The sequence below is a fragment of the Erinaceus europaeus genome, chromosome 7 (assembly GCF_950295315.1).
Source record: "Erinaceus europaeus chromosome 7, mEriEur2.1, whole genome shotgun sequence".
NCBI lineage: Eukaryota > Metazoa > Chordata > Mammalia > Eulipotyphla > Erinaceidae > Erinaceus > Erinaceus europaeus.
In genome coordinates, this window is record NC_080168.1 from 92,501,594 (window position 1) to 92,525,493 (window position 23,900).

The window sequence follows — 23,900 nt, forward strand, 5'->3', positions numbered from 1 at the left end:
AATCCTCAGCACCACCATAAGCCAGCGCTGAGCAGTGCTACAGTAAAAATAAGTAAATAATCAAACAAAATAATACCTAGACAAGTGTAAATTCATTCTATGACATTTACATAACTTCAAAACCACCTAACAACACATCTTTCAGAACATATACCCATCACTAAGTAAGACATTACATAGAAGTACTCTATTTCATTCAGTCCTTAAAATATTCCTACGTCAAATCTTCACCTGCAATATTCCAGCCTTTAGGTTCATGATTAGTCAAAAATTCATTTGGCTTTATATGTTAACTCTTTTTTCAGCCACCAGGTTTCAGATGCCACCATGATGCCAACCAGACTTCCCTGGGTAGACGACCCCACCAATGTGTCCTGGAGCTCCAATTCTCCAGAGCCCTGCCCTATTAGAGAAAGAGAAAGACAGACTGGGAGTATGGATCAACCTGTCAACGCCCATGTTCAGCAAGGAAGTAATTATAGAAGCCAGACCTTCCACCTTCTGCACCCCATTATGACCCTGGGTCCATACTCCCAGAGGGTTAAAGAATAGGAAAGCTATCAGGGGAGGGGATGGGGATACAGAGTTCTGGTGGTGGGAATTGTGTGGAGTTGTACCCCTCTTATCCTATGGTCTTGTCAGTGTTTCCTTTTTATAAATAAAAATCAAATATATATGTATATATATAACATATATATATTCCTATGTGAGGGGTCTGGACAGTGGTACACCACTTAAGTGTACATATCACCATGCACAAGGACCTGGGGCTTGAACCCCAGGTCCCTACCTGCAGGGGGGACTCTTCACAGCAGTGAAGCAAGTCTACAGGTGTCTATCTTTCTCTCTCTCTCTATCTCCCTCTTCCCTCTCAATTTCTCTCTGTCCTGACTGATAAAAATAGAAAGAAAAATAATGGCCTCCAGGAACAGTAGAATGCTGACACCAAGCCACAGCAATAAACCTGGCGGCAATAAAAAATAAATTAAGAAAATGTAAAAATATTCCTAGGAGCCCAGTTCGAGCCCCCAGCTCTCCTCCTGCAGGGGAGTCACTTCACAAGTGGTGAAGCAGGTCTACAGGTGTCTATCTTTCTCTCCCCCTCTCTCTTCCCCCTCATCTCTCCACTTCTCTCTGTCCTATCCAATAATGATGACATCAATAACAACAACAATAATAACTACAACAATAATAACTACAACAATAATATATATATATATTATCCCTAGGAAATATATATATATATATAATATATATATATTATCCCTAGGAAAGAAGAAGAAAAAATACAATTATCTCCATTTTACAGAGGAATAAACTGAGACTGGGATATGTTAAGAAATCTCTTGCATCCCTGAATATGAGATCAAAGAAATTTCCTGACAAAATGGGAAATTTTCCAACTTGAGTTGGGTGATTCTGATATGTTGAAATACCCTTTGTTTATCTCACCACATTGACATTTGCATTTACCTACTTACATTTCAGGTTCCACAGACTGAGAAAAAATAAATCAGAGAGAAAGCAGACCTCTGAGAAGAACTTGAGGAGTATGTACCACCTTAATTTCAACCAGGAGAAAGTACATTCATAACAAAACACAATTAGAGTAATATTCAAAATCGATTTAAGCAAACGAGTGGCATAATTAAAGTCAGAGCTCGGGGCCTCTTTCCAAGAGAGTAAGATGGATTGAGAGAACTACCACCACCCCCCACCAAAAATATAATTAAATTAAATATGCATGCATATTGTTGAGGAATCATCATTATAATAGCCCCCAAAGAAACATTTGTTTATTTCTCATCACTTGGGAAAATGTATTGCAGATTCTTCTCCCCCAACAAATACAGCAATTGTGAAACCCACAGAAAGGCAGTGAAGCTAATGCCAAGGTTAAAATATGAAGGCGCCAATGACAGAAAACTAGATAGTTTCAGACAAACCTAACAGCTACAAGATCACAGGCATAATTTTCTCTTCCTCCACATGTCATCTGCCCCCCATCCCACCCCCCACGCACTTCCATTTCCTCTGAACTGCAAGTCTATAGACACTTCACTTTGCATTGTATAATCACAGGGTACTCTTTTTCTGTTTATACTAGACTTTCTTTTATTTGGGTGGAGAGCGGCCGGGTGTGATCGGTATGTTAGCTTTTCTCTCACGGATGATTTTAGAAGCAGTGCCCTCTCCATCCAGGGAACTCATTCTTGGATCGTCTATGGAGAATGAGATTTGCGCTAATGAATGTTTCCTCTGCTATTATTGGTGAGGCAATTAGGCCTTCCCGACATTCTTGGCCACGCAGCTCAGGCGTGTGCGGGCGGCTGCGGACCTCTGGGTAATCAATCATGTTTCTCTGCAGCGCTGTCAATCAGAAACGCGGCTGAGTGGCACCTATTGACAGTTCTCAGCGTGCTGACACTTTCCCTGCTCCGTTCTTCTTGCACGTTCATAGTAATACTGACTTTGAGCCTGCTGCTTTTTCATCATAAAGTGGATTTTTTTTTATTTCTCTCTGCTTGTGTTTATTCTTTCCTCTTGCTTTATCCTTTCAAGACTATCATAGGAAAATATAGTATTCAACACGAATCTCCCCAGAGGGCTTCTTGATATATATATATATATTATTCCGTATCTTATTTATTTCCTTTTTCTTTGCCTTGAGACATCTCAAACTACATTCTGCCAGTTCCTACTACACACTCAAACACACACACACACACACACACACACACACACACACACACACACACAAGAAATCTTACTCCATCCATATTTACCTACAGTCCTAATCACACATTTGACTTTCATTTGGGGCCTAGAAAATCTTGACAATTTAGCAGCAGGGAATTAACTTGTTCTCCCCCTGTCAGAATGGCCTATTTTCATCCTCAAACTATGGTTTCAAGGGCCTCATATGCTAGATTTTTTAGAACCAACCCAATTTCAAATATTCTCCCTCTCAGGCTAACAGTTGCAACCTTCACTTTGGAAAATCAAATCATAGCATACTGCCAAGAGTCACTCAAATTATCTTATTCTGAGTAATTACTGTATTGACATCTTTTTCCTTTGCTCACTCAGAAAGCCACCAGCCTAGAAAAACACCTTGTTCAATTAGAAACTTTATTTTCTATAAATGACAAGGAAAACTTATGGAAGTGCATGACACTGGTCAGGCCCACAGGGCTTTGTCAGCAGCTGTGCCTCACCCCCTCCAGTTCCAGAGCACAAACTTGACCCTACTTCTCAGGCTGCCTGCTTGCATATGTTTATCCTTAGAGTCACACTCAGAAAAGTCACAGCAGTGAGAGCAGGAAGGACATTAAAAAAGGAAGGAGAAAAAAAAAAAAAAGATTATTTTCCTTATAGTCCAAAAGTCCTAGATTTGGGGGTGAGGGAGATAGATGAATGGTTATGCAAAAGAAGACTTGCATACATAAGGCTCTTATATCCCAGGTTCAATCCCTAACCCCATCAATAAGCCAGAGCTGAATAGTGTTATCGTTAAAAAACAAATTTTTTTAAGTCCTTGACTTGTTTTTCCAGATTGACCTACCCCTGAGAGACACACTCTTTCTTTTGTTTATTTTATTTTATTTTATTTTATTTTATTTTTTACCAGAGCACTGATCAGCTCTAGCTTATGGTGGTGCAGGGGATTGAACCTGGGACTTTGAAGCCTCAGACATGAAAGTCTGTTTGCATAACCATTATGCTATCTACACCTGCCCTGAGAGACAGTCTCTCTACCCAATTACAAAAGCACCCAAGGTGCCTGGAGATCAGTTATGACTATTTTGGCAGCTTCACACACACACACACACACACACACACACACACACACACCCAGGAATATAATTGTTTTCAGTGAAATCTCTCTGTAAAAGATGTCGATTAACTTGAAAAGTATCATTATGTAGAAGCTTTTTAATAGAAAACTGAGCTTGCTTCCAAGTGGACTTCTCCCAGCAACAGTTGTTAAGATTTGTTAAGATGGCAGCATAAACAATGGTGCTAATACAGCCAGAGAATTAAGCAATAGGTCTACTAGAGATAGAGAAATTTCTATGGACAAACTGGAAAAGGGGTTGAGTGGAATGAAAATAATTGCTAGAAGTTCTCCTTTGTAATCCTAGTAAAATCAAGAAATGGTTTCTATTGTTAGATACTCCTTCCAGGTGAAAAACCTTAAATACAGTATGTTGATCATCCAGCTAGGAGGTAGTAGAGGCAAAACTCAAACCCCAGATTGTCTTGTTACAATGCCCCAGCTTTTGACCGTGCTGGCATTCTACTACATATTCACTCTAGGCTCTGCAAAGTCCAGGGCAGAGGGTTAGAATGCCCCCAGATTGCAAGCTCTCTAAGTAAAACAGCCTTTTCTTTGATCCTATTCTCACCAAACAACCTTGAGGTTATAATTTGACCTCACTGGTATCATGACAACAGAGGAAGTTTTATGAATTGTGTAGAAGTTGTTTTTTCCGGTAAAATGATGACTCTTCCTCAGTTTCTACATGTCAAAATCCTTGAGCCTAAACATTCCCTTGCCTCTCTACCCAGTTCATTCCAATCTCCATCATTACCAACCATCAATTTTAACTTTTGTCTTCCTTCTTCCTTACTTATTTTTCTTTTTTTATTGTAATCAAGGTTATCACTGGGGCCTGATGCACTATGAATCTACCACATCCAGTATCCTTTTTTTAAATTTCTTTCTTATTTTATTTATTTATTTATTTACTTATTTACTGGATCGAAACAGCCGGAAATCAGCAGGGAAGGGAATGATAGAGAGGGAAAGAGACAGAGAGACACCTGCAACACAACTTCACCAAAACTTTCCCCTTGCCAGAGAGGACTGGGGGCTCCAATCCGGGTCCTTGCACATTGTAACGTGCACTCAACCAGGTGTACCACCACCCGGCCCCTCTTTCTATTTTATTTGATAGGACAAAGAGAAATTGAGAGGAGAGGAAGAGAGACACCAGCAGACCTGCTGTTCACCACTTGTGAAGTGTCTTCACTGCAGGTGCGGAGCAGGGTTCAAACCCAGTCCTTGTGTATGATCAACAGGGTGCACCACCGCTCAGCCCCCTTCACCCCATTTTTCTAGATATGGTTCACAGTCAGCATACTACGTTATTGGCAGTTGCAAATATCTGAATATTCTACCACCTATGACCATGTACTATGCACAATCTTCACCTCAGTCCTAAGGGTCTCTAATTTTAGCCCAACCCTGATATGAGATTGAGAGTGAATTTTTTTTTCCATAAATCCTTCACAGGTTGTTTTCTTTCCATGTAAAATAAACATGTTTCTTGTCAATGCTGGCTGCTTACACAAATCCTTTCTACCATGCTTACTGAAATCCCTACTTTCACTGGGGAAAGGTTGCACTGAAAGGGGTTGCTAAAAAGTCAAGTAAGTCAAAAGTAAAATGAAGCATATTTCCTCGGTCCCTGAGAGTGTACAAGAATGACTCCTCAGGGAATCCTTGGATTCCCCCATATACAATATGGGCCAAGACTCTAATAGATATCTCTCCACCAACTGGTCTCTTCCATCTGGAAGGCCATCACAAGCCCTTTTGTGGGCTTCTTCAGCATCTTATTCTCACTATAAAGTAGCAATGGTAAGAACTGCTCTCTCTCTCTCTCTCTCTCTCTCTCTCTCAGGGTTATCTCTGGGGCTCGGAGATTGAACTATGAATCCACTGCTCCTGGTGGCCATTTTTCCCCCTTTATTGGATTGGACAGAGAGAAATTGAGAGAGGAATAGGAGAAAAAGAGGGAGAGAGAAAAATAGACACCTACAGACCTGCTTCAAGACTTGTGAAGCGTCCCCCCTGCAGGTAAGGAGCCAGGGGCTTAAACCCAGATCCTTGTGCTGGTCCTTATGTGCTTAACCAAGTGCATCACTACCTGGCCCCCAGGACTGCTCCACTCTGTGAAGGGAGGCTGAGTCACTTTTGTGGTGGGAAACGTATGGAATTATGCCCCTGTTACCCCATAAATTTTAATGAATATTAAATCACTAATAAAAAATTTTAAAAAGAATGACTCCTTGCCTTAGTAGAGCTGCAATCACAATGGGGAAAAATGTAGTGCTTGGCATGTGGCTGTATGTCTCATTATTTTACAGTTATACCCAGATGTCAAATAGCAGTGTTGGTATTTAAAGCCTACAGAGTTGATGAGTGTTTAAAATGGTTAGTGTCTGCCCTCTGCAAAATGTTAAAGTGAAGAAAAGACAGGTCTGTTTAACACAGCATGTGTTTTTCCTAACTAGCCAGTGACAAGTTGCAGGAATTATACAAGTACTTACTATTTATAACCCATGGCCACATCCACAAAATACTTTCTTCTCTGTCGATAGACATTGTCCTTAAATCCCTTAAACAGAAAAGAGATTACGTCATTTAACAGAGTGCCAAAAAACATGCAGCACAGGACCTAAAAGAAAAGCACTGTTTTTACTGAATGTTCAATTCAAATACCAAGTCTCTCCTTGGGTGACCAACTTGATGATATAAACAAAAGTAAATTGCATTTACAGCAAAACCTCATTAAATTTGGACTGTCTTAACTGGAGATGCATGGGTATCCTGGTTATGTTTTTTTTTTTTCCTTTTGCCTCCAGGATTATTGCTGGGGCTTGGTGCTGTCACTATAAGTCCACCACTCCCAGTGGCCATTTTTTCCTTTTTCTTTCTTTCTAGTTTTAATTGAAAGGACAGAGAGAAATTGAGAGGAGAGGAGAGATAGAGAGAAAAAAGAGGAAGATAGACACCTGCAGACCTGCTTCACCACTCATGAGTGTTCCCCCTGAAGTTGGGCAACAGGGACTTGAGCATGTGTGCTTAATCTGGTGCACCACCCCCTGGCCCCTACTTTTCTACTAAGTAGGTAAAATGGCTTAGTTAAGTCAATTGATACTGTAAACAAGTATCATTTGTACATAATTGATCATGAGATTTGTGGCTGATCACAAATTAACCTTATTTTGTTAATTAAAAAAGGTTTCTGGCAGCCATGAAAGTGACTTGGCAGGGGTAGCTGTAACCTGTGTCAGGTCTCAGGTTCCATTCCAGGCATCGAATATTCTGGAACAAAGTGGTGCTCTGTTCTCTCTTTCTCTCATAAATACACAGATTGATAAAGCTTTAAAAATAAATAAATGGAGCAGTTCTCTTTAATATGGTTATTTAGGTAAGTATATCTATATTTAATGGCTTTGTGTAAAAGACCAATAAATGTATACTCATTTAAGACTCTATTATTTGGTGTAATCTTCAAATCCCCAAATTAGTGTTAACGAGGTTTTGCTGTATATTTTGATGAGTATAGACACACAATGCAAAACTGAATACAAGGAATTCATACACAGGACAGCAGCTTAGCTCCATCCCACTGAGTCTCTATGATTCTGACATGTCTTTTTTTTTTAATATTTATTTATTTATTTATTCCCTTTTGTTGCCCTTGTTGTTTTTTTGTTGTAGTTATTGATGTCGTAGTTGTTGGATAGGACAGAGAGAATTGGAGGAGGGGAAGACAGAGAGGGGGAGAGAAAGACAGTCACCTGCAGACCTGCTTCACCGCCTGTGAAGCGCCTCCCCTGCAGGTGGGGAGCCGGGGGCTCAAACCGGGATCCTTACACTGATCCTTGTGCTTTGCTCCACGTGCGCTTAAGCGCGGCGCTACCGCCCAACTCCCTGACATGTCTTTTTTTAATCTTTTTTTTTCATCTTTATTTATGTCTTCCCTGTTGTTGCCCTTGTTGATTTACTGTTGTAATTATTATTGTTGTTGTTACTGATGTCGTTGTTGGATAGGACAGAGAGAAAAGGAAAGAAGAGGGGAAGACAGAGAGGGGGAGAGAAAGACAGACACCTACAGACCTGCTTCAACGCCTGTGAAGCGACTCCCCTGCAGGTGGGGAGCCGGGGGCTTGAACTGGGATCCTCACTCCGGTCCTTGTGCTTCACACCATGTGCACTTAAGCCACTGTGCTACTGCCCAACTCCCAGATTCTGGCTAGTCTTTAGCAAGCTTCAAGACTCTTATTCATCATTGTGCCCTTGGGAAATTAAACATCCTAGCTATTATTCTTCAGTCAAGTGGAATTCTTCTGAGAGGACTTCCTAGTTTACTTAAGAATCTCTCCTCTTGTCAACAGACTTTCCATTTTCCTTTTCTTCAGGTATTTTCAGACTATTCTTTCTGGGGTTGCTTCTTCAAATTGCTAGAAGTCCAGAAGAAATTGTTGCAATCTAACTTCTTACCTCTGCAGATACTGTAACCTCTGAAGATAATCAGGTAATAGTAACAGCTCAGAGAATGGAGGCCAAGCAAGAACACAGGCCATGGGGACCATATGATCCCTGAAGAGAACTAGGACAGTCCCTAGTTCTCTAGAGGTCTCGGTACCTCTGCTACAGCTAGGACATTCCAGCAAGGTGGGCTTCCATGAATATCCTCAAGGGCTATGGAGAGAGCACAGAGGCAGTACCTATCAGGCTTCCATGCCTGAGGTCTCAGGGGCCCTATGTTTAATCCTCTGCACCACAGTAAGCCAGAATTGAGCAGTGCTCTGGTCTTGGTCTCTCTCTCAAAAATAATTAATGGAAAAAAAAAAAAAAGAACATCCTCAAATTCATTAGTATATCACCCTGTTCTCTCATCTGGATGAAGGAGGACCGGCCCTGAGAAAGAACTCTTTGCAGAACTGTTTTCTGGACAGATCTAAAGAACTTCTATTGCAATGCTTTTCTCTTGGGAATAACAAGAGAGTTACTAGAAGGAAAGATGGAGAGTTCTCTGAGATTACCCAAATATCTCCTAGAAACTAGATAGCCTTCCCCTACAAGCTAGCACTTTCTTCTGATATCAGTTGGGAGTTATTAAACTGGGGTTCATAGACAAGCTTGTCCTTAATTTAAAAAAAAAAAAAAAAGGATGACAGAGAATCTATTGGGGGTTGAACTGTTATGTGGAAAACTGAGAAATGTTATGCATGCACAAACCACTGTATTTACTGTCAAATGTAAAGCATTAATCCTCCAGTAAAGGAGAAAAATTTTTAAATAAAAATAAATTTTATACAGGGGGCCAGGCGGTGGTACACCCAGTTAAGAGCAGGTAGTACTGCTCAAGGATCTGGGTTCAAGCCCCTGGCTCCTCCTTGCAGCAGGAATGCTTCACAAGTGGTGAAGCAGGTCTGCGGGTCTCTCTCTCTTCCCTTTTGTCCCCCTCTCCCCTCTCAATTTCCCTCTGTCCTATCCAATAAAATGGAGAGAAAAAGAATAGCCACCAGCAGTGGATCTGTAGTGCTGGCAACAAGTCCCTGGAAGCAAAAAAAAAAAAAAAAAAAAAAAAAGATTCACACACAAAAAAATGTGGGTAACTCAGTAGTAAAGTGCAAGACTTAAATTCCTGAACCCCTAGGTTGGAAACCCAGCACCACATATACCAGAGTGATGCTCTAACCTCTTTTTCTCTCATGACATAAGTAAACACATCTTTATTCAAAACTGTGTGAGCAGGGGCCAGGCAATAGCTCATCCCATTGAGCCCACTCCCCACTTGCAGGGGTAGCAGGGAGGACGTTTCATGAGAGATGAAGCAATCTGCAGGTATCTTTCTCCCTCCATTTTCAACTTCCCTCTCAATTTCTCTTTGTCCTATCAAAGAAAGTAGAAAGATAAATAAATAAATATCTGGCTGCTGGGAGTAGTGGATACATAGTGCTGGCACCAAACCCCAGCAATAATCTTAGTGGCAAAAAAAAAAAAAAAAAAGTGTGACTATGGTTAACATTTATAAATGGGTCTTTGACCTATAAAATGGTCTTCTGTTATAGGGAGTAGACATGGCCATCCTAGAAAGTACAGGTTACAACACTCATCTGCAATAACAGGTAACCTAAGGTAAAGAGTTCCAACCACCTTTAATACTCAAAAAGAAAAGAGTCACATGGAAAGAACAGTATCTATGATAATCCACCGGGTTTCCTAAAGAATCTTGTCTGTCTTTCCCTGGCAAACACCTGCAAGTTCTTCAGATGTGGAAGAGCATGATTTATTTATTCATCATGCCTCATTAGTCTAGTGTGGTGGTGATTACATAAATGTTCTGGGCTATCAAAGCTTCCAAGATTGTGGACTGGCAAAATAAAATGAGTATTAACTACATTCGTGATTACACAGACACTGCAGACCTTGGCCATCCACTCAGAAATGAAGCCAAGGATAAGATTACCTGATAAAATGAAGAATGCCCATGCAAATATTTGGAGTATATTCACACTTAAAAATATTATTGGTTGTTTCTCTGAAATTCATGTTTGACTGGTCATTTTATGCACTTATTTGCTAATTCTGGCAACCCAAATGCCAAGAGATCATCTACTGCACATCCTTCCTCCCTCTGTTTAAATCAAGGGGAAACTATAGTGGCAGCTCCCAATCTAACACACTCAGCTATTGATAAAATGCATGTGGCACTCAAGTAGCTATCCCAAGTAGCTCAAACCTAGTGGAACATCAGAACTATCTAAATACTACTCCAAAGCCAGCTGAATTCCCAGAAGATCTGACTTAAGCAATCTGAGATGAGACAAGGGCATAAGTTATATATATATATATATATATATATATATATATATATATATATATATATATATATATATATATATATATCTCCAAAGAATTGGAATGGAAAGCAAAAACGAAGTATTACTGAATTTGGCTAACAGTTCTCAAACTTTAGACGTTCTCAGACTCTCCTGCAAATCCCTTCAACTGCAGTGTCCACGGTCTAGCCAGGAAAGTGATGCAGTTGGCTTCAGCTGAAACTTGGGTATGGCATTATTAGCAAGCACCTCATGGGTAACCTTGAACTATATACCTCAAAAGACCATGTCAGTGTAGATCCTTGCTAAAACTCAAAGCATGGTCCCCAGGCCTTAAGTGTAAACTTATTCTGGGAGCTCTCTAAAAGCACATACTCTCAAGCCCTTTGTGTTAGAAAAAGACATCCGAGGTAATTTTTGGCCCACTAAAGTTTGAGATAATCTAGCCTTTACTAGGGAGCCCCTGCAGTCTGATTCACGAGGATACGGTTGCCATCCTAAAACAAAAATCCCAAGGTTGGGGAGGTGGCATGTAGATGCCCCTAGTTTGATCCCTGGCACAACATACCAAAGCAATGCTCAGGTTTCTCTTCTCCCCAAATAACAATAAATAAATAAACTTTTGAAGCACATAAATATGGGCCAGAGAGATATCTCACTGGGTAGGGCACATGCCATTGCTCTGAGGGAAACTCTGGTGCTGTGCTATTTCTCCTCCTCCTCCTTCTACTCTCTTTCTCTCTCTTTCTTCCCCTCAATTCCAGGACTGCTAAATAACTAAATAGACCCTAGTTCAGGGCTGGAATTATCTCCAGGCACAAAAAGTCCTTAAACAACTTTTCTTTTTACTCATCAAATAATAACTGAAAAAAATACCAACCAACCAATATCAAATTTTGCAACATTTGGTGTAGTTACAAAAGAAATATATATTTTTTAAAAATGACAAGTAAGGTAGGGGATTGCTAAGTACTTGCAATTATTTCAAGTGGCTGCATAAAAAAGTAAAAGAAGGTATCACAAGGAGGGTGTAATTAGGAGTAATGGAACAAAATTAAGCACAGGGAAATTTGTGCTGGAAATCAGAATAAATTTTTCACAGCAAGGTCAGTAGCTCCAAGGTTTCTCCATTAAAATGGCTGTACTCCTTTCTCCAGGTTGAGTAATTGTTAAACTAACTAAGGGGAAGGGGGTGGTATTTGGAACTAGAAGGTTAGCTAGAAACTCTTAACTGTTCAAGCATTGATCTAGATGATTTGATACAGCATCTCCATTCCAGAAATAAAGCATTTTACTCTTGCCAAAATGCTCTCCAGTTATTTTATTAACTAGGTTTTTCACACATCCCTTTGAGGTTGATAAGAACTTTATTTCCACTTTTTACACAAAGAATGTGAGATACAGAGGTAGAGAAACTTGCTCAAGGTCACCCTACAAGTTAACAGCTGCTGTTGGAGCAGTCTGATTACTGCTAATCTCTTAAATCAGACTTTTGTGTTCATTCTGATTCCTCTGAAGGTGGGAACAGGGAAGATAAAAATTGAGTGACTAGTAAAGGCACTGTTGAGTATTTTTCTAATGTTCTAGAGATTTGCATGTGAATTACTATAAAGTTTTCTGAAATTTTAGGCTATGCAGGCAAAAAAAAAAAAAACCTATGTGTGAGTAAATACAGTTTTCTGATAATAGCACAACTGAAATAAAATGTTTGACTATTTGCTTGAATTGGTAATATTAAGCCAAATGACTGGTCTAATAGAAAATTTCCTTCTGGTTGAAGTAGTTATGATTCTCAAACTTGCGTGTGGGCTTGTTAAAAGGGTTTTGTGGATGATCCTGCTGCAGAGCTGGTTTCAGGAAGAAACTTCAAGAACCACTGAACAGAGTACATAGCTACACTATCAGATTTCCAGATTTCCTCCACTTAAATGAGTATCTGTAAACCCTTATCTACAGACCACGAAGGCCTTCTCTAAGCATGACTGATCTGCCTGGGCTTCACCCTTTCATTGGCCTGTTTTCAGACAAGGGGCACCAGGGAAAAAGCTTGTAAGGAATGAGTACATTGTTTACTTCTCCCAGACTATTAGCTGCACTTCATTCTGACCATAAAGAAGCTCCAGGTCTCTTGTGCTAAATAAAAACTGATGTAAAGGGAGAGCTAGGGAATAAAGAGAAAGGTTTACCTAAGTATCATATTTCTTTAAAGGTGGTCATTTTTATTGGTGTGGAGGAGAGATGGTGGTAGATGGATTCGGGGTAGGTATAAGAAGAGATGCATGTGTCTTCCGTCTCAGCCTCACTCTAAAATCCTCTGCCTTTCCAATGAGACTGATGCTCACCACATCACTCTCCTTCTAACTACCTCCAGTCAAGGAAAATAGCAAGGGGGATTTTATTCTCTCACAGAACCCCATAATAACTAGTGCTCCCCGGCTTCCCAAAAGGGCAATCAATTTCAGTTCATCTTTTTTTTTCCAAGGGTCACCATATACAGGTATACCTCAGACTGTCTAAATCTGCAGACATACTCTCTAAAATCCTCTTCTAAACCCAATCCTTTCAAAAATAGAAGCTGTGTGGAAATGCCATACTTTTTCTTTTTTTGCCTCTGGGCATATTGCTGGGGCTCAGTGCCTCCACCATGAATCCACTGCTCCTGGAGACCATTTTTCCCCCTTTTGTTGCCCTTGTTGTTGTAGCCTTGTGGTTATTATTGTTATTGTTGATGTCATTTGTTGTTGGATAGGACAGAGAGAAATGGAGAGAGGAGGGGAAGACAGAGAGGGGGAGAGAAAGACAGACACCTGCAGACCTGCTTCACCACTTGTGAAGTGACACCCCTGCAGGTGGGGAGTCAGGGGCTCAAACTGGAGTCCTTAGGCCAGTCCTTGCACTTTACCCCACGAGCACTTAACCCGCTGCACTGCCACCCGACCCCAAAATGCCATACTTCTAACCTGCTTCCAGCCAACACATGTGCTAGGAGGCCTGCTCATTGGGAAGTCTGCCCTCAGTTAATGGTGAATAAATAGTCAATTGCTCTAAAATAAAAGACTGTGGCACAGAACATGACACATTGCCCAGCACATGAGTGAAGCTAGAAGAGCACATGTGGAATGGATTTTTTTTCAGACACTTACTGGGTGATCAGCATCAAGCTCAGAGCCATACATGAGAACTCTGTGAGAGCATCTGTCTAACTCAGAGATCTTCCGGGGGAACCAGAGCACATCTTCTAGCTCTGTTGAAAACACAATGTAGGTAGGAAAATATTAGCTCACAGACTGATCTCCCCGCCCCTTTGCAACATTTGTCAGATTGCACAATCACCCAACAAGCAAAAATTGGCCTTGCCTTCTTCCTCAGTCCAAATATGCTCCGGAGGATTCAGTGTCACGATTGTGGTTTGGAATTTCAACAGCTGAATGAGTTCATTGAACTCTTTTTTGCCACACTCACAGTCAACAAAGATTTCAACCTCTGAACTTCTTCGTCGTGATTTCCTGGATTCAATATGAACCATGTTGACATGTTTTTCCTGTAAAAACATAAGCAATACTGTATGTTAACTTTAAGGTACAACAAAAAGGTTATTCTTCAACTTCTAAGCAACAAGGTTATTAAGCAAGAAAAGAGAAGAAAATCTCTTCTTTCCTGGCTTGACATGGAAATGTGCCCAACCATTGTCTCTATTAGTAGGGACAATAACTGTGTGTAGGTTTTCCTCATTCTGGTTAAAAAAAAAAGGGGGGTGGGGTGCAGTAGCGCAGTGGGTTAAGCACACATGGTGCGAAGCACAAAGACCGGCACAAAGTTCCGGGTTCGAGCCTCTGGTTCCCCAACTACAGTGTGGGGGGGGGTCGCTTCACAAGCAGTGAAGCAGGTCTTGCAGGTGTCTATCTTTCTCTCCCCCTGTCTATTTCCCCCTTCTTTCTTGACTTCTCTCTGTCCTATCCAACAACAATGACAACAACAATAATAATAACAACAATAAAAACGAGGGCAACAAAAGGGAAAAATGGCCTCTAGGAGCAGTGGATTCGTAGTGCAGGCACTAAGCTCCAGCGCCCCCCCCCCCAAAAAAAAAAAAGAAGAAGAAGAAGAAATAAAAAGGAATATTCAGGAACTGATACAGCTCAATAAAACTCAACTAAAAAAAAAAAGGGGGCAGGCATACATCAGACAAGAGGCTAATAACCAAAATATATAGAGAGCTTACCAAACTCAACAAGAAAACAAATGACTCCATCCAAAAAGTGGGGAGAGGATATGAACAGAATATTCACCATGGAAGAGATCTGAAAGGCCGACATATATATGAAAAAATGCTCCAAGTCATTGATTGTCAGAGAAATGTAAATAAAGACAACAATGAGATACCACTTCACCCCTGTGAGAATGTCATACATGAGAGCACATAGTATAAATGGTGGGCAAATAAGGAAGAACTTGGGAAGGTGTTATGAAAAGGACTCAGAAATACTGGCCAAAATGGGGTCACTTTGCAGGAGAAGAAAAGGAAGCAAGGAAAGTAGTCAAGAAAGAAAATCTGAAAATAATAATCATAATAATAAGGGGGAAAAAAACAACTAAAAGCTCCTAAGTGGGACTGCTCAATAATTGTTCTCTTTCGGTAATCTCCAGGCTAGTATCCACTATCACCACACAATGAATTTCAGAGGCAAAAGGTCCCTTATCCATGATGTCTGAGGGAGACCAACAGTTTAACACTTGAAAATTGGGTTTCAATTTCCCCAGTGACATAGTCTCCTCTTCCCCTTTATTGAATGAGACATTACTTTTTTTTTTTCTTTTTTTCCTCCAGGGTTATCGTTGAGGCTCAGTACCTTCACTATGAATCCACTGCTCCTGAAGGCCATTTTTTCCCATTTTTGTTGCCCTTGTTGTATTTATTGTTATTGGTGTCATTGCTGCTGTTGTTGTTGGATAGGACAGAGAGAAATGGAGAGAAGAGGGGAAGACAGAGAGGGAGAGAGAAAGACACCTGCAGACCTGCTTCACCACCTGTGAAGCGGCCCCCCTACAGGTGGGGAGCCAGGGGCTCAAACTGGCATATATATGCCGGTCCTTGCACTTAGCGCCATGTGAGCTTAACCCACTGTGCTACTGACCGCCCCCGTTACTTTTTTTGATTGGCTACTAATAAATGTAAGACTTACATTAAGGCTCAAGGATCTTCACACATAATATGTACTTTTTACTTTCAATGTCCTTTTATTGAGGCAGGAAAACTTATTTTAGATGAGAGAACTGAGACCCAGATGGATTAAGACCCCATGACTAGGGCTGGTGAGATAGTTCACTTGGGAGGGTGCCTGCTTTATCATGAGAATGACCCAAGTTTGAGTCTGGTCTCCACTGAACTGGAAGAAAATCCCATGTTGTGATATTTTTTTCCTCTTATCTATCTATCTACCTATTTATCTATCTATTCTATTTCATTGCCACGAGGGACTTAGTGCCTGCACAGCCATTCCACCACTCGCATTTCTTTTTTTCTTTCTTCTGACAGAGAGAGAGAGAAATAGGGAGTCGGGTGGTAGCAGCAGGTTAAGCGCACGTGGCACAAAGCACAAAGACCAGCGTAAGGATCCCGGTTTGAGCCCGTCGCTCCCCACCTGCAGGGGAGTCGCTTCATAGGTGGTGAAGCAGGTCTACAGGTGTCTTTTTCTCCCCCTCTCTGCCTTCCCCTCCTCTCTCCATTTCTCTCTGTTCTATCCAACAACAATGACAACAATAATAACTACAACAACAATAAAACAACAAGGGCAACAAAAGGGAATAAATAAATAAATATTAAGAAAAAAAAGAGACAGCTACTGTACCACTCCACTGCTTGTGAAGCTCCTCTCCTGTAGGTGGGGACCAGGAGTTTGAACCCTGTCCTCGTGTAATGTAATGTGTTACATGCACCACTACCCAGTCTCCCCGCCCCCAACTCAGAGTCAGCCCAAAGAGGTGAAACCCCAGCAAAACACAAGCAGCAACGCCAGCAATCTTGTACTGGAAAGATGGCTCACTAGACAACACACCTGCTTTGTCATGCACACAACCCAAGTTAGAACCCAGGCCTCAATATTGGAGGAAACTTTGGTGCTGTGTTATCTTTCCCTCGATCCCTGTGTCCCTCTGTCTCTATTCCTAGCTGAAAAAATAAACAAAAAGGGGGGCAGGTGGTGGCCCACTGGGTTTAGTACACATAGTACGAAGAGCAAGGACCTGTGCAAGGATCCCAGTTCCAGCCCCTGGAGCCCCACATGCAGGGGGGTCACTTCCTAGGTGAAGCAGGTTTGCAAGTGTGTATCTTTCTCTTTCCCTCTCTATCTTCCCCTCCCCTTTTGATTTTTCTCTGTCCTAGCCAATAAAAATGGGGGAGAAAATGGCCTCCAGATGCAGTGGATTCGTGGTGCTGGCACTGAGCCCCAGTGATAACCCTGGAGCAAAAATAAATAAATAAATAGCTTGCAACAGTGAAGCTCCAGTAATGACAAGAAAGAAAAGAGAAGGAAAGAAAAGAAGAAAAAAAGACAACCTTCTCCCCCCAACTAGCTGATGACCAGCTGAAAATTCTGGACTTCTCCAGGGATTTTTCCACTGCACCTAGATGTCTAATTGAATTGGCCTGTCATTGAACACTATATGGAGTCAACACTGGGTGATATAATTATGTATAAAATATTTCCCTAGATTTCCATTACCCCTGTTTATGGTACCTGATCCTTTCTCCAAGGTCAAAAGAAAACAAGGAAATATTTGCCAAATTAGGCTGCTAATTTCCCCTCTACAGTCATCAGTGGGGCATCATCATCATAATAATGCCCGTATCTGCACACTTTATGAGACACTTTCACTGGCATTATTTCATCACAACAAGCTTGTTAGGTAGAGATTGTTATTGCTGAACCTAGGAAGCACCTAATCATGAGCCAAGCCAGAACACAGGTCTGATTCTCTGACTGCAGTTCCAACTATCTCTTTCCTGTGCCAGCAGCACAAGGTACCACGCAGAGTTGGACTCCCTTCTTACAGCTCAAATAAGCAGCCAGTGCAGCAAACAAAATGCATTTTTTTGCCTTCAGGGTTATTGCTGGGGTTCAGTGCCTGTACCATGAATCCACTGCTCCTCGAGGCCATTTTTTCCCCTTTTGTTGCCCTTGTTGTTGTAGCCTTGTTGTGGTTATTGTTGTTGATGTTGTTCGCTGTTGGATAGGACAGAGAGAAATGGAGAGAGGAGGGGAAGACAGAGAAGGGGAGAGAAAGACACCTGCAGACCTGCTTCACCGCCTGTGAAGCGACTCCCCTGCAGGTGGGGAGCTGGGGCCTCGAACTGGGTTCCTTACGCTGGTCCTTGTGCTTTGTGCCACGTGTGCTTAACCCGCTGCGCTACCACCTGACCCCCACAAAATGCATTTATAAAAGAGGATGTTTGCTAAAGGGAATGGAAGACATCAGATGTTCCCTGGCATGAAGGTAATAGTCGTTTTTTAGTGTTCTAACCTTACCTTTAGTCAACTCGACTGAAGTAAAGTCCAACTCCCCTGATTTGGCTAATTTGGGCATGGGGAAAGGTTATTGCATGTTTAGAAGGTAAAGAGAAAGGAAGCTTTAACTTATACACAAATGAGTTATTTATACACAAGTGACTATTGTGAGGGGAAAAAGACATGTTAATCTCATGAAACAATAAGGCTTCAGCATAATAATGAGTGCCTACTCTTATGTGCCTTGTTACATGCAATAAATGTACTTCTAGAACCATTTAAATCCTAACAGATCAAATCTGGCTGGAGATTCTTAGTATTTCAAGATACCCAGTTTGGTTCCTTTTGCATTTGCATTGCCAGGTGTGAGGCTCACATTTTTTAATTACTCACTTCCTCACCTGGCTACAATTAACAGAATTAGGAACAGTCTAACGCTGAATTAATAAAGCAGAGTTGACACAAGTCCACTAATTTCATTATTTGGCAAACAAACTCCCCTTGTAAAGCCTCATGAAATTTGGTTTCTCTGTACCTTTCAACATATTATCAGGAAAAACAAGTCAACAATAATGTTTTATAACTGATGTTTGGAAAGTAAGTAATGGCACCTGGTCACTTTTCAAATTATGCAACATTTTACATTTACCTGAAACAGTTTCAGTGCTTTTACCAATCCACCAACTTCATTCTTCAAGGAGAACACAACCGCTGTCTTCCCACTTTCAGCAGTAGTTTCACCTCTGCTACTTCCTTTGTTGCCTTTCTTATCATCGTTTTTGCCAGAGTTAGCTTTATTTACCTTCAAGAAGGTAGAAATACATACAAACCTAAGTGTTAGTTAGAAGTTCAGAGTTCTCAATAACTAGATACAGAACTCACTCAAACACACTATACCTATGCTGAAAACCCCAGCAAACATAGAGATTTAAAGACAAGTTTCCATGTTACTCGCAACTTTCAGTCACAAATACTGGTCCAATTTATTCTTTGCCAGTGCTCTGAGATATAATCTAACAGTTGAAAATAAAGAGGACCAACTTTGTTTTTACCTTAAGGCAACCAAAATCTGACCATCACACAATACAAAGTCTCACCTATGAATAATTTCTGCCTTCTTTTCTAGGTTCATTTTATAACTTGATAGGTATTTGTTAGCGTAGTTGAATGATAAGAAACTATAATAATTTCTAAGCACAGAAAATATAAATCAAACATTTTCCACAAGAATTTTAGTTTCAATTAAATCTTAAAAACAAAATATTCATTTCATTCTGCAATATGTTGGGCATGCACTAAACTAAGTAGACTTACTTTCTGCAATTAGATCCATGTTCTCATTGTGAGTCTAGCTGTAGAAGATTAGCACAAAGGAGTGAATTCAACTGAGGCCATCTATGTCAAGAAGAGAAGTCTGAAAAGTGTCTATTCAGATTCAGTTACAAGTGAATGAGAGAAAAATTAAGAGGAAAAGAAAGAGATAGAGAGAGAGAAGAAAGGAGAAAAACAGAGAAACTAACTAGTTAGTCGTTCAGAGCAAAGATTAAAATCTGAGAAACCGAAAAAGATCAATATATTATTAACTAGTCAAGATGCAATAACACATAGGTAAATAGTGACTACTGGCTAAAGGTAAAGATGACAGATTTCAGATCACATTGTCAGAAATACAGAGTAAAAAAATCTGGAGACTCATTTGACAAAATAATAATAATAATAATCTGTCACTGTTTATCTCCTTCAGGAACAACATAATGGACCCCTTTGTGGGCCCCTATAGGATCTTGCCCTCATTGTAGATCAACAATGGTAGGGAATGTTTCATTCTCCAAAGGGAAGTTGGATAACATACTCTACCTATCACTCAAGGAAGATGGGTCCTGACATTAGTGCAGCCTGGAATGTTCCTAGTTGTAACCATAGAATACAAGCTCAGATCTACAGGGATGCAGAGGTTATATAGGCTCTTGTGCTGAATATGGGCCCCAGATCAAATGAATGGGGTTTACAGTTAACAATATTTATATACTTTTACCAGATTTGGGAGCTACTCTCTTCCCTGATATAGCTTTCTAGTCCTTTTTCCAACTATGATACCATATCCCCACACAATAACTTGGGTCCACCTGCATACTAGATGTCAGGCTCAAGCAAAAACTAGTAAAGTCATGGGCCCCTTGGAATATACCTAAAATAGACCTCCTAGCTTTTCCAAAATGGAGATCCCAAACCTTCATCTCCAATATTTTTGCCTTTAGGTTCATGATTAGTCAATGATTTGTTCTGCTTTATAGCTTAACTCTTGTTCAGCTACTAGGTTCCAGATGCTACCACTATGCCAACCTGATTTCCCTGGGCAGACAACCCCACCAATGTGTCCTGGAGCCCCACCTTCCCAGATCCTTACCCCACTAGGGGAAGAAAGAGACAGGCTGGGAGTATGGATAGACCTGCCAACACCTATGTTCAATGGGGAAGCAATTACAGAAGCCAGACCTCCCAACTTCTGCACCCCATAATGATACTGGGTCCATACTCCCAGAGGGATAAAGGATAGGAAGCTATCAAGAGAGGGGATGGGATACGGAGTTCTGGTGGTGGGAATTGTGTGGAATTGTACCCTTCTTATCCTATGGTCTTATCAATATTTCCATTTATAAATAAATAAATGTAGTCAAACTTTAAAAAAATTAGTGTATGCTTTTGTGTGTGTGTTCTTTACATGCAAATGAAGAATTAGGCAAACAGAGAACTGTCTTCCAGGCAAATAAATAGTGATATATAGTACAACCACACCAGTACTGGTTTTCTTCATGAAAGTAAGAAATGTACAGCTGATGAAAACCTCAGTAGGCAGTGATTTGCCATTGTTTTCTCTGATTTCATTATTGGCTTTACTTTCACATGCTACTACTGACACTCACCAGATTTATATATCATAGAAATCAATCTGGTATTATTTATATTTTGAGAAACAGAAGCTTATGCAGACAAGTCTAGCAGATAGCTTAACCTGCTACAGCACCATCTTGCATATCTGAGGCCCCGAAGGTCACAGGTTCAACCTGCAGCATCACCACAGACCAGAGTTGAGTAATGCTCTGGTCTGTTGTCTCTCTCTACTCTCTCATTCCATCTTTGTTTCTATCTCCTCTCTCTCTCTCACAATAAATAAATGTTGTTTTTTTCCTCCAGGGATATTGCTGGTGCCTGCACTATGAATCCACTGCTCCTGGAGGACATTTTTCTCCCTTTTGTTGCCCTTGTTGTCTATCGTTGTTGTTGTTAATATTATTGTTGTCATTGTTGTTGGATAGGACAGAGAGAAATCGAGAGAGGAGGGGAAGACAGAGAGGGGGAGAGAAAGATAGATATCTACAGACCTGCTTCACCGCCTGTGAAGCGACTCCCCTGCAGGTGGGGAGCAGGGGGCTCAAACTGGGGTACTTACGCTGGTCCTTGTGCTTTGTGCCACGTGCGCTTAACCTGCTGCGCTACCACCCAGCCCCCAAATAAATCTTTTTAAGTTTATGTAGATATTGGTATTTGACTCTATTAGTCATTAAAAGCTCAAAAGTCTTCATACTCTCAAGCACTGCCTTTTCACCACACAGCACATAGATTTTAAATATTTAAATACTGGGCTATGTGAAAAGTCATGATGTATTTTTCTAAGTTTTTCTAGGCAAAAAGATGTCATGACTTTTCCAATAACCCAACAGCATTTTTACATGAATGGGTCATACATTAATTGTAGCACTGGGATTTCTTTTCCTTTAGCAGTTTATTATGACTTCAAAATTCCTCAGTGTGACATCTCATTTAAATATTCATAATACTGAAATATTTGAATATCTATTTACATTTCTGATCTCTCTTTGCAAATTGACTTAAATAATTCTACAGAATTTGCCCCAATTACTTTTCAACATTTTTAGCAATAATAATCAGCCAGTACAATACAACCCTCTAGCACGTTTGGAGATACAAATTACAAAGGGATTTTTCTAATATTTTTAATTACTAGGAGTATAAGTATACTTTTCAGCCACTTAATAAATTCTATGACTTTTACCTTTGAAAAACTGTAAAGCATTATTTTATTATGTTAATATTTTTAAAACTTTTGTAAAATTTATTTACAAAAACTTCTTTCAATCTTGAAACAAGCTTTCATTACTCCATCAATAAACTGAAAAAAATCAGAGTAATAAGTCATTTGGAAAAATGCTTAAAGAAACCAGTCCTTCATTTAGTCTAGCTGTCATTACCTAAACCAAGAATAGACAATATTACTTCTGTTTTTAAAGGTCAGTCCTTGTAGATAGGAGACACAGTAAACTTAGAGGAACCACAGAAATCTATTACATTTTTCCCTCTCCCATTCCTAGTCATAAGAGGAACTCAAATTTTAAGAGTTCTGTGCATTTTTTCTGTTGTGGTTCATTCAATTTCTCCTTCTTGATGTTCAGAAACTTTTTTTTTTACTTTCTACTTTTTAAGTGCAAGAAAAAAAGATGTTCGGCAAATAGAAATACATAACATCTATTTTACTTTGTGGAGAAAGTAAGACTGGAGACAGAAGGGAGGCAGGCCAGACAGGTGAGAGAGAAGAGTTGAGGTGTGTGTGTGTGTGTGTGTGTGTGTGTGTGTGTGTGTGTGTGTGTGTGTGTGTGTGTGTCCTTATCATACACAAGGTGTCCATATGGTGGGGATAAGAATTGTTACCCTAAACAAAACTCCTCTGCAGAGTGCCTACTACTCGGTACTCACAATTAAGCTGCTATGTAGCTGATGCTCTTCGGGCACTGCTGAATCCAAGGAAAACCCTCTCCTTGCCCAATATTTACTGGAAAACATCATCATTGCTGGCTGCATGGATCCCGGTGTAATGTTCTTTCTCAGCCGCAGGGGGGGACTGGTGAGGCAGCAGCGCTCATAGAGCTTAAGTAAGGAGGGGGCGCGTGAAACAGCAGCCAGCTGGGATGCTGTCCAGAACCCTGATGCTGAAGAAAAAGCAGTAAGAATCCTCCCCTCCCGGGTTCCTTTATATGAGTAACTGGGAACTGATGGAAGGCTGATTAGAAAGAAACTCATTTCTGGCTGCCGATGGCCAGATTACAGACCTGAAGCCTCGGTTTATCTGTGCTCATGGTCTGATTTGTTTCATAGGTCGAGTAGCCATTTCGGCATGGGTGATGGAGGACAGTAACAAAGGGATGTTATTTATTAGAAAACATCAGTGCCATGACGCTGGCTCTTCCCTCTCAAACCTATGACTGGCAAGTTAACTTCATCCTTTAGGTGACTTTGAATTCAAAGGTTTTATGCTTCCTTCCCAAAGAAAGGAAAAGAAGAAAGATTAGCACTGTTGAATCCCTAACCCATTTTATTCACATTAATAAGCTTTTTCTGATCTGATGTGTTATAACTGCATACAGTTATGTGTGTAAGAGAGGGCTGTCATTAAAAGTGCTGCTTCTTAGTTATGTGATACTGCTATGTGGTGATGTTTAAGCAATTGTATTGCAAAGGAAATGTAAGGCTTTGATTTAGCAACATGTAAATATAGCTGAGACACTAACCCTAGAATATTCCTAAGTGGGAAGAAAAATAAACTAAATGTCTATGTACCAGTCATTCCTTTAAGGCTGTATACATGGCTACTGAAAACCAACTATTTGAGATACATAAATCAATTAATTTACATGCTATTCAAACTTTAGTGAATCATATCACATATCACCA

The 23,900-nt window shown here is 40.5% G+C and overlaps 1 protein-coding gene across 1 annotated transcript in view; it reads right to left on the bottom strand.

The window, feature by feature from the left end:
- The window catches only part of TPH2 (tryptophan hydroxylase 2), a 125,797-nt gene extending 102,695 nt beyond the window's left edge, over positions 1–23,102 (bottom strand). The window contains exons 1-5 of the mRNA XM_007531276.2: positions 22,926–23,102; positions 18,802–18,954; positions 14,005–14,188; positions 13,791–13,891; positions 6,340–6,407 (exon numbers count right to left, since the gene is read on the bottom strand). Coding sequence (XP_007531338.1) covers positions 6,340–6,407; positions 13,791–13,891; positions 14,005–14,188; positions 18,802–18,954; positions 22,926–23,030 — 611 coding nt within the window. The 5' untranslated portion in view covers positions 23,031–23,102. The remainder of the gene's footprint in view (positions 1–6,339; positions 6,408–13,790; positions 13,892–14,004; positions 14,189–18,801; positions 18,955–22,925) is intronic.
- Between the last annotated feature and the right edge of the window lie 798 nt (positions 23,103–23,900).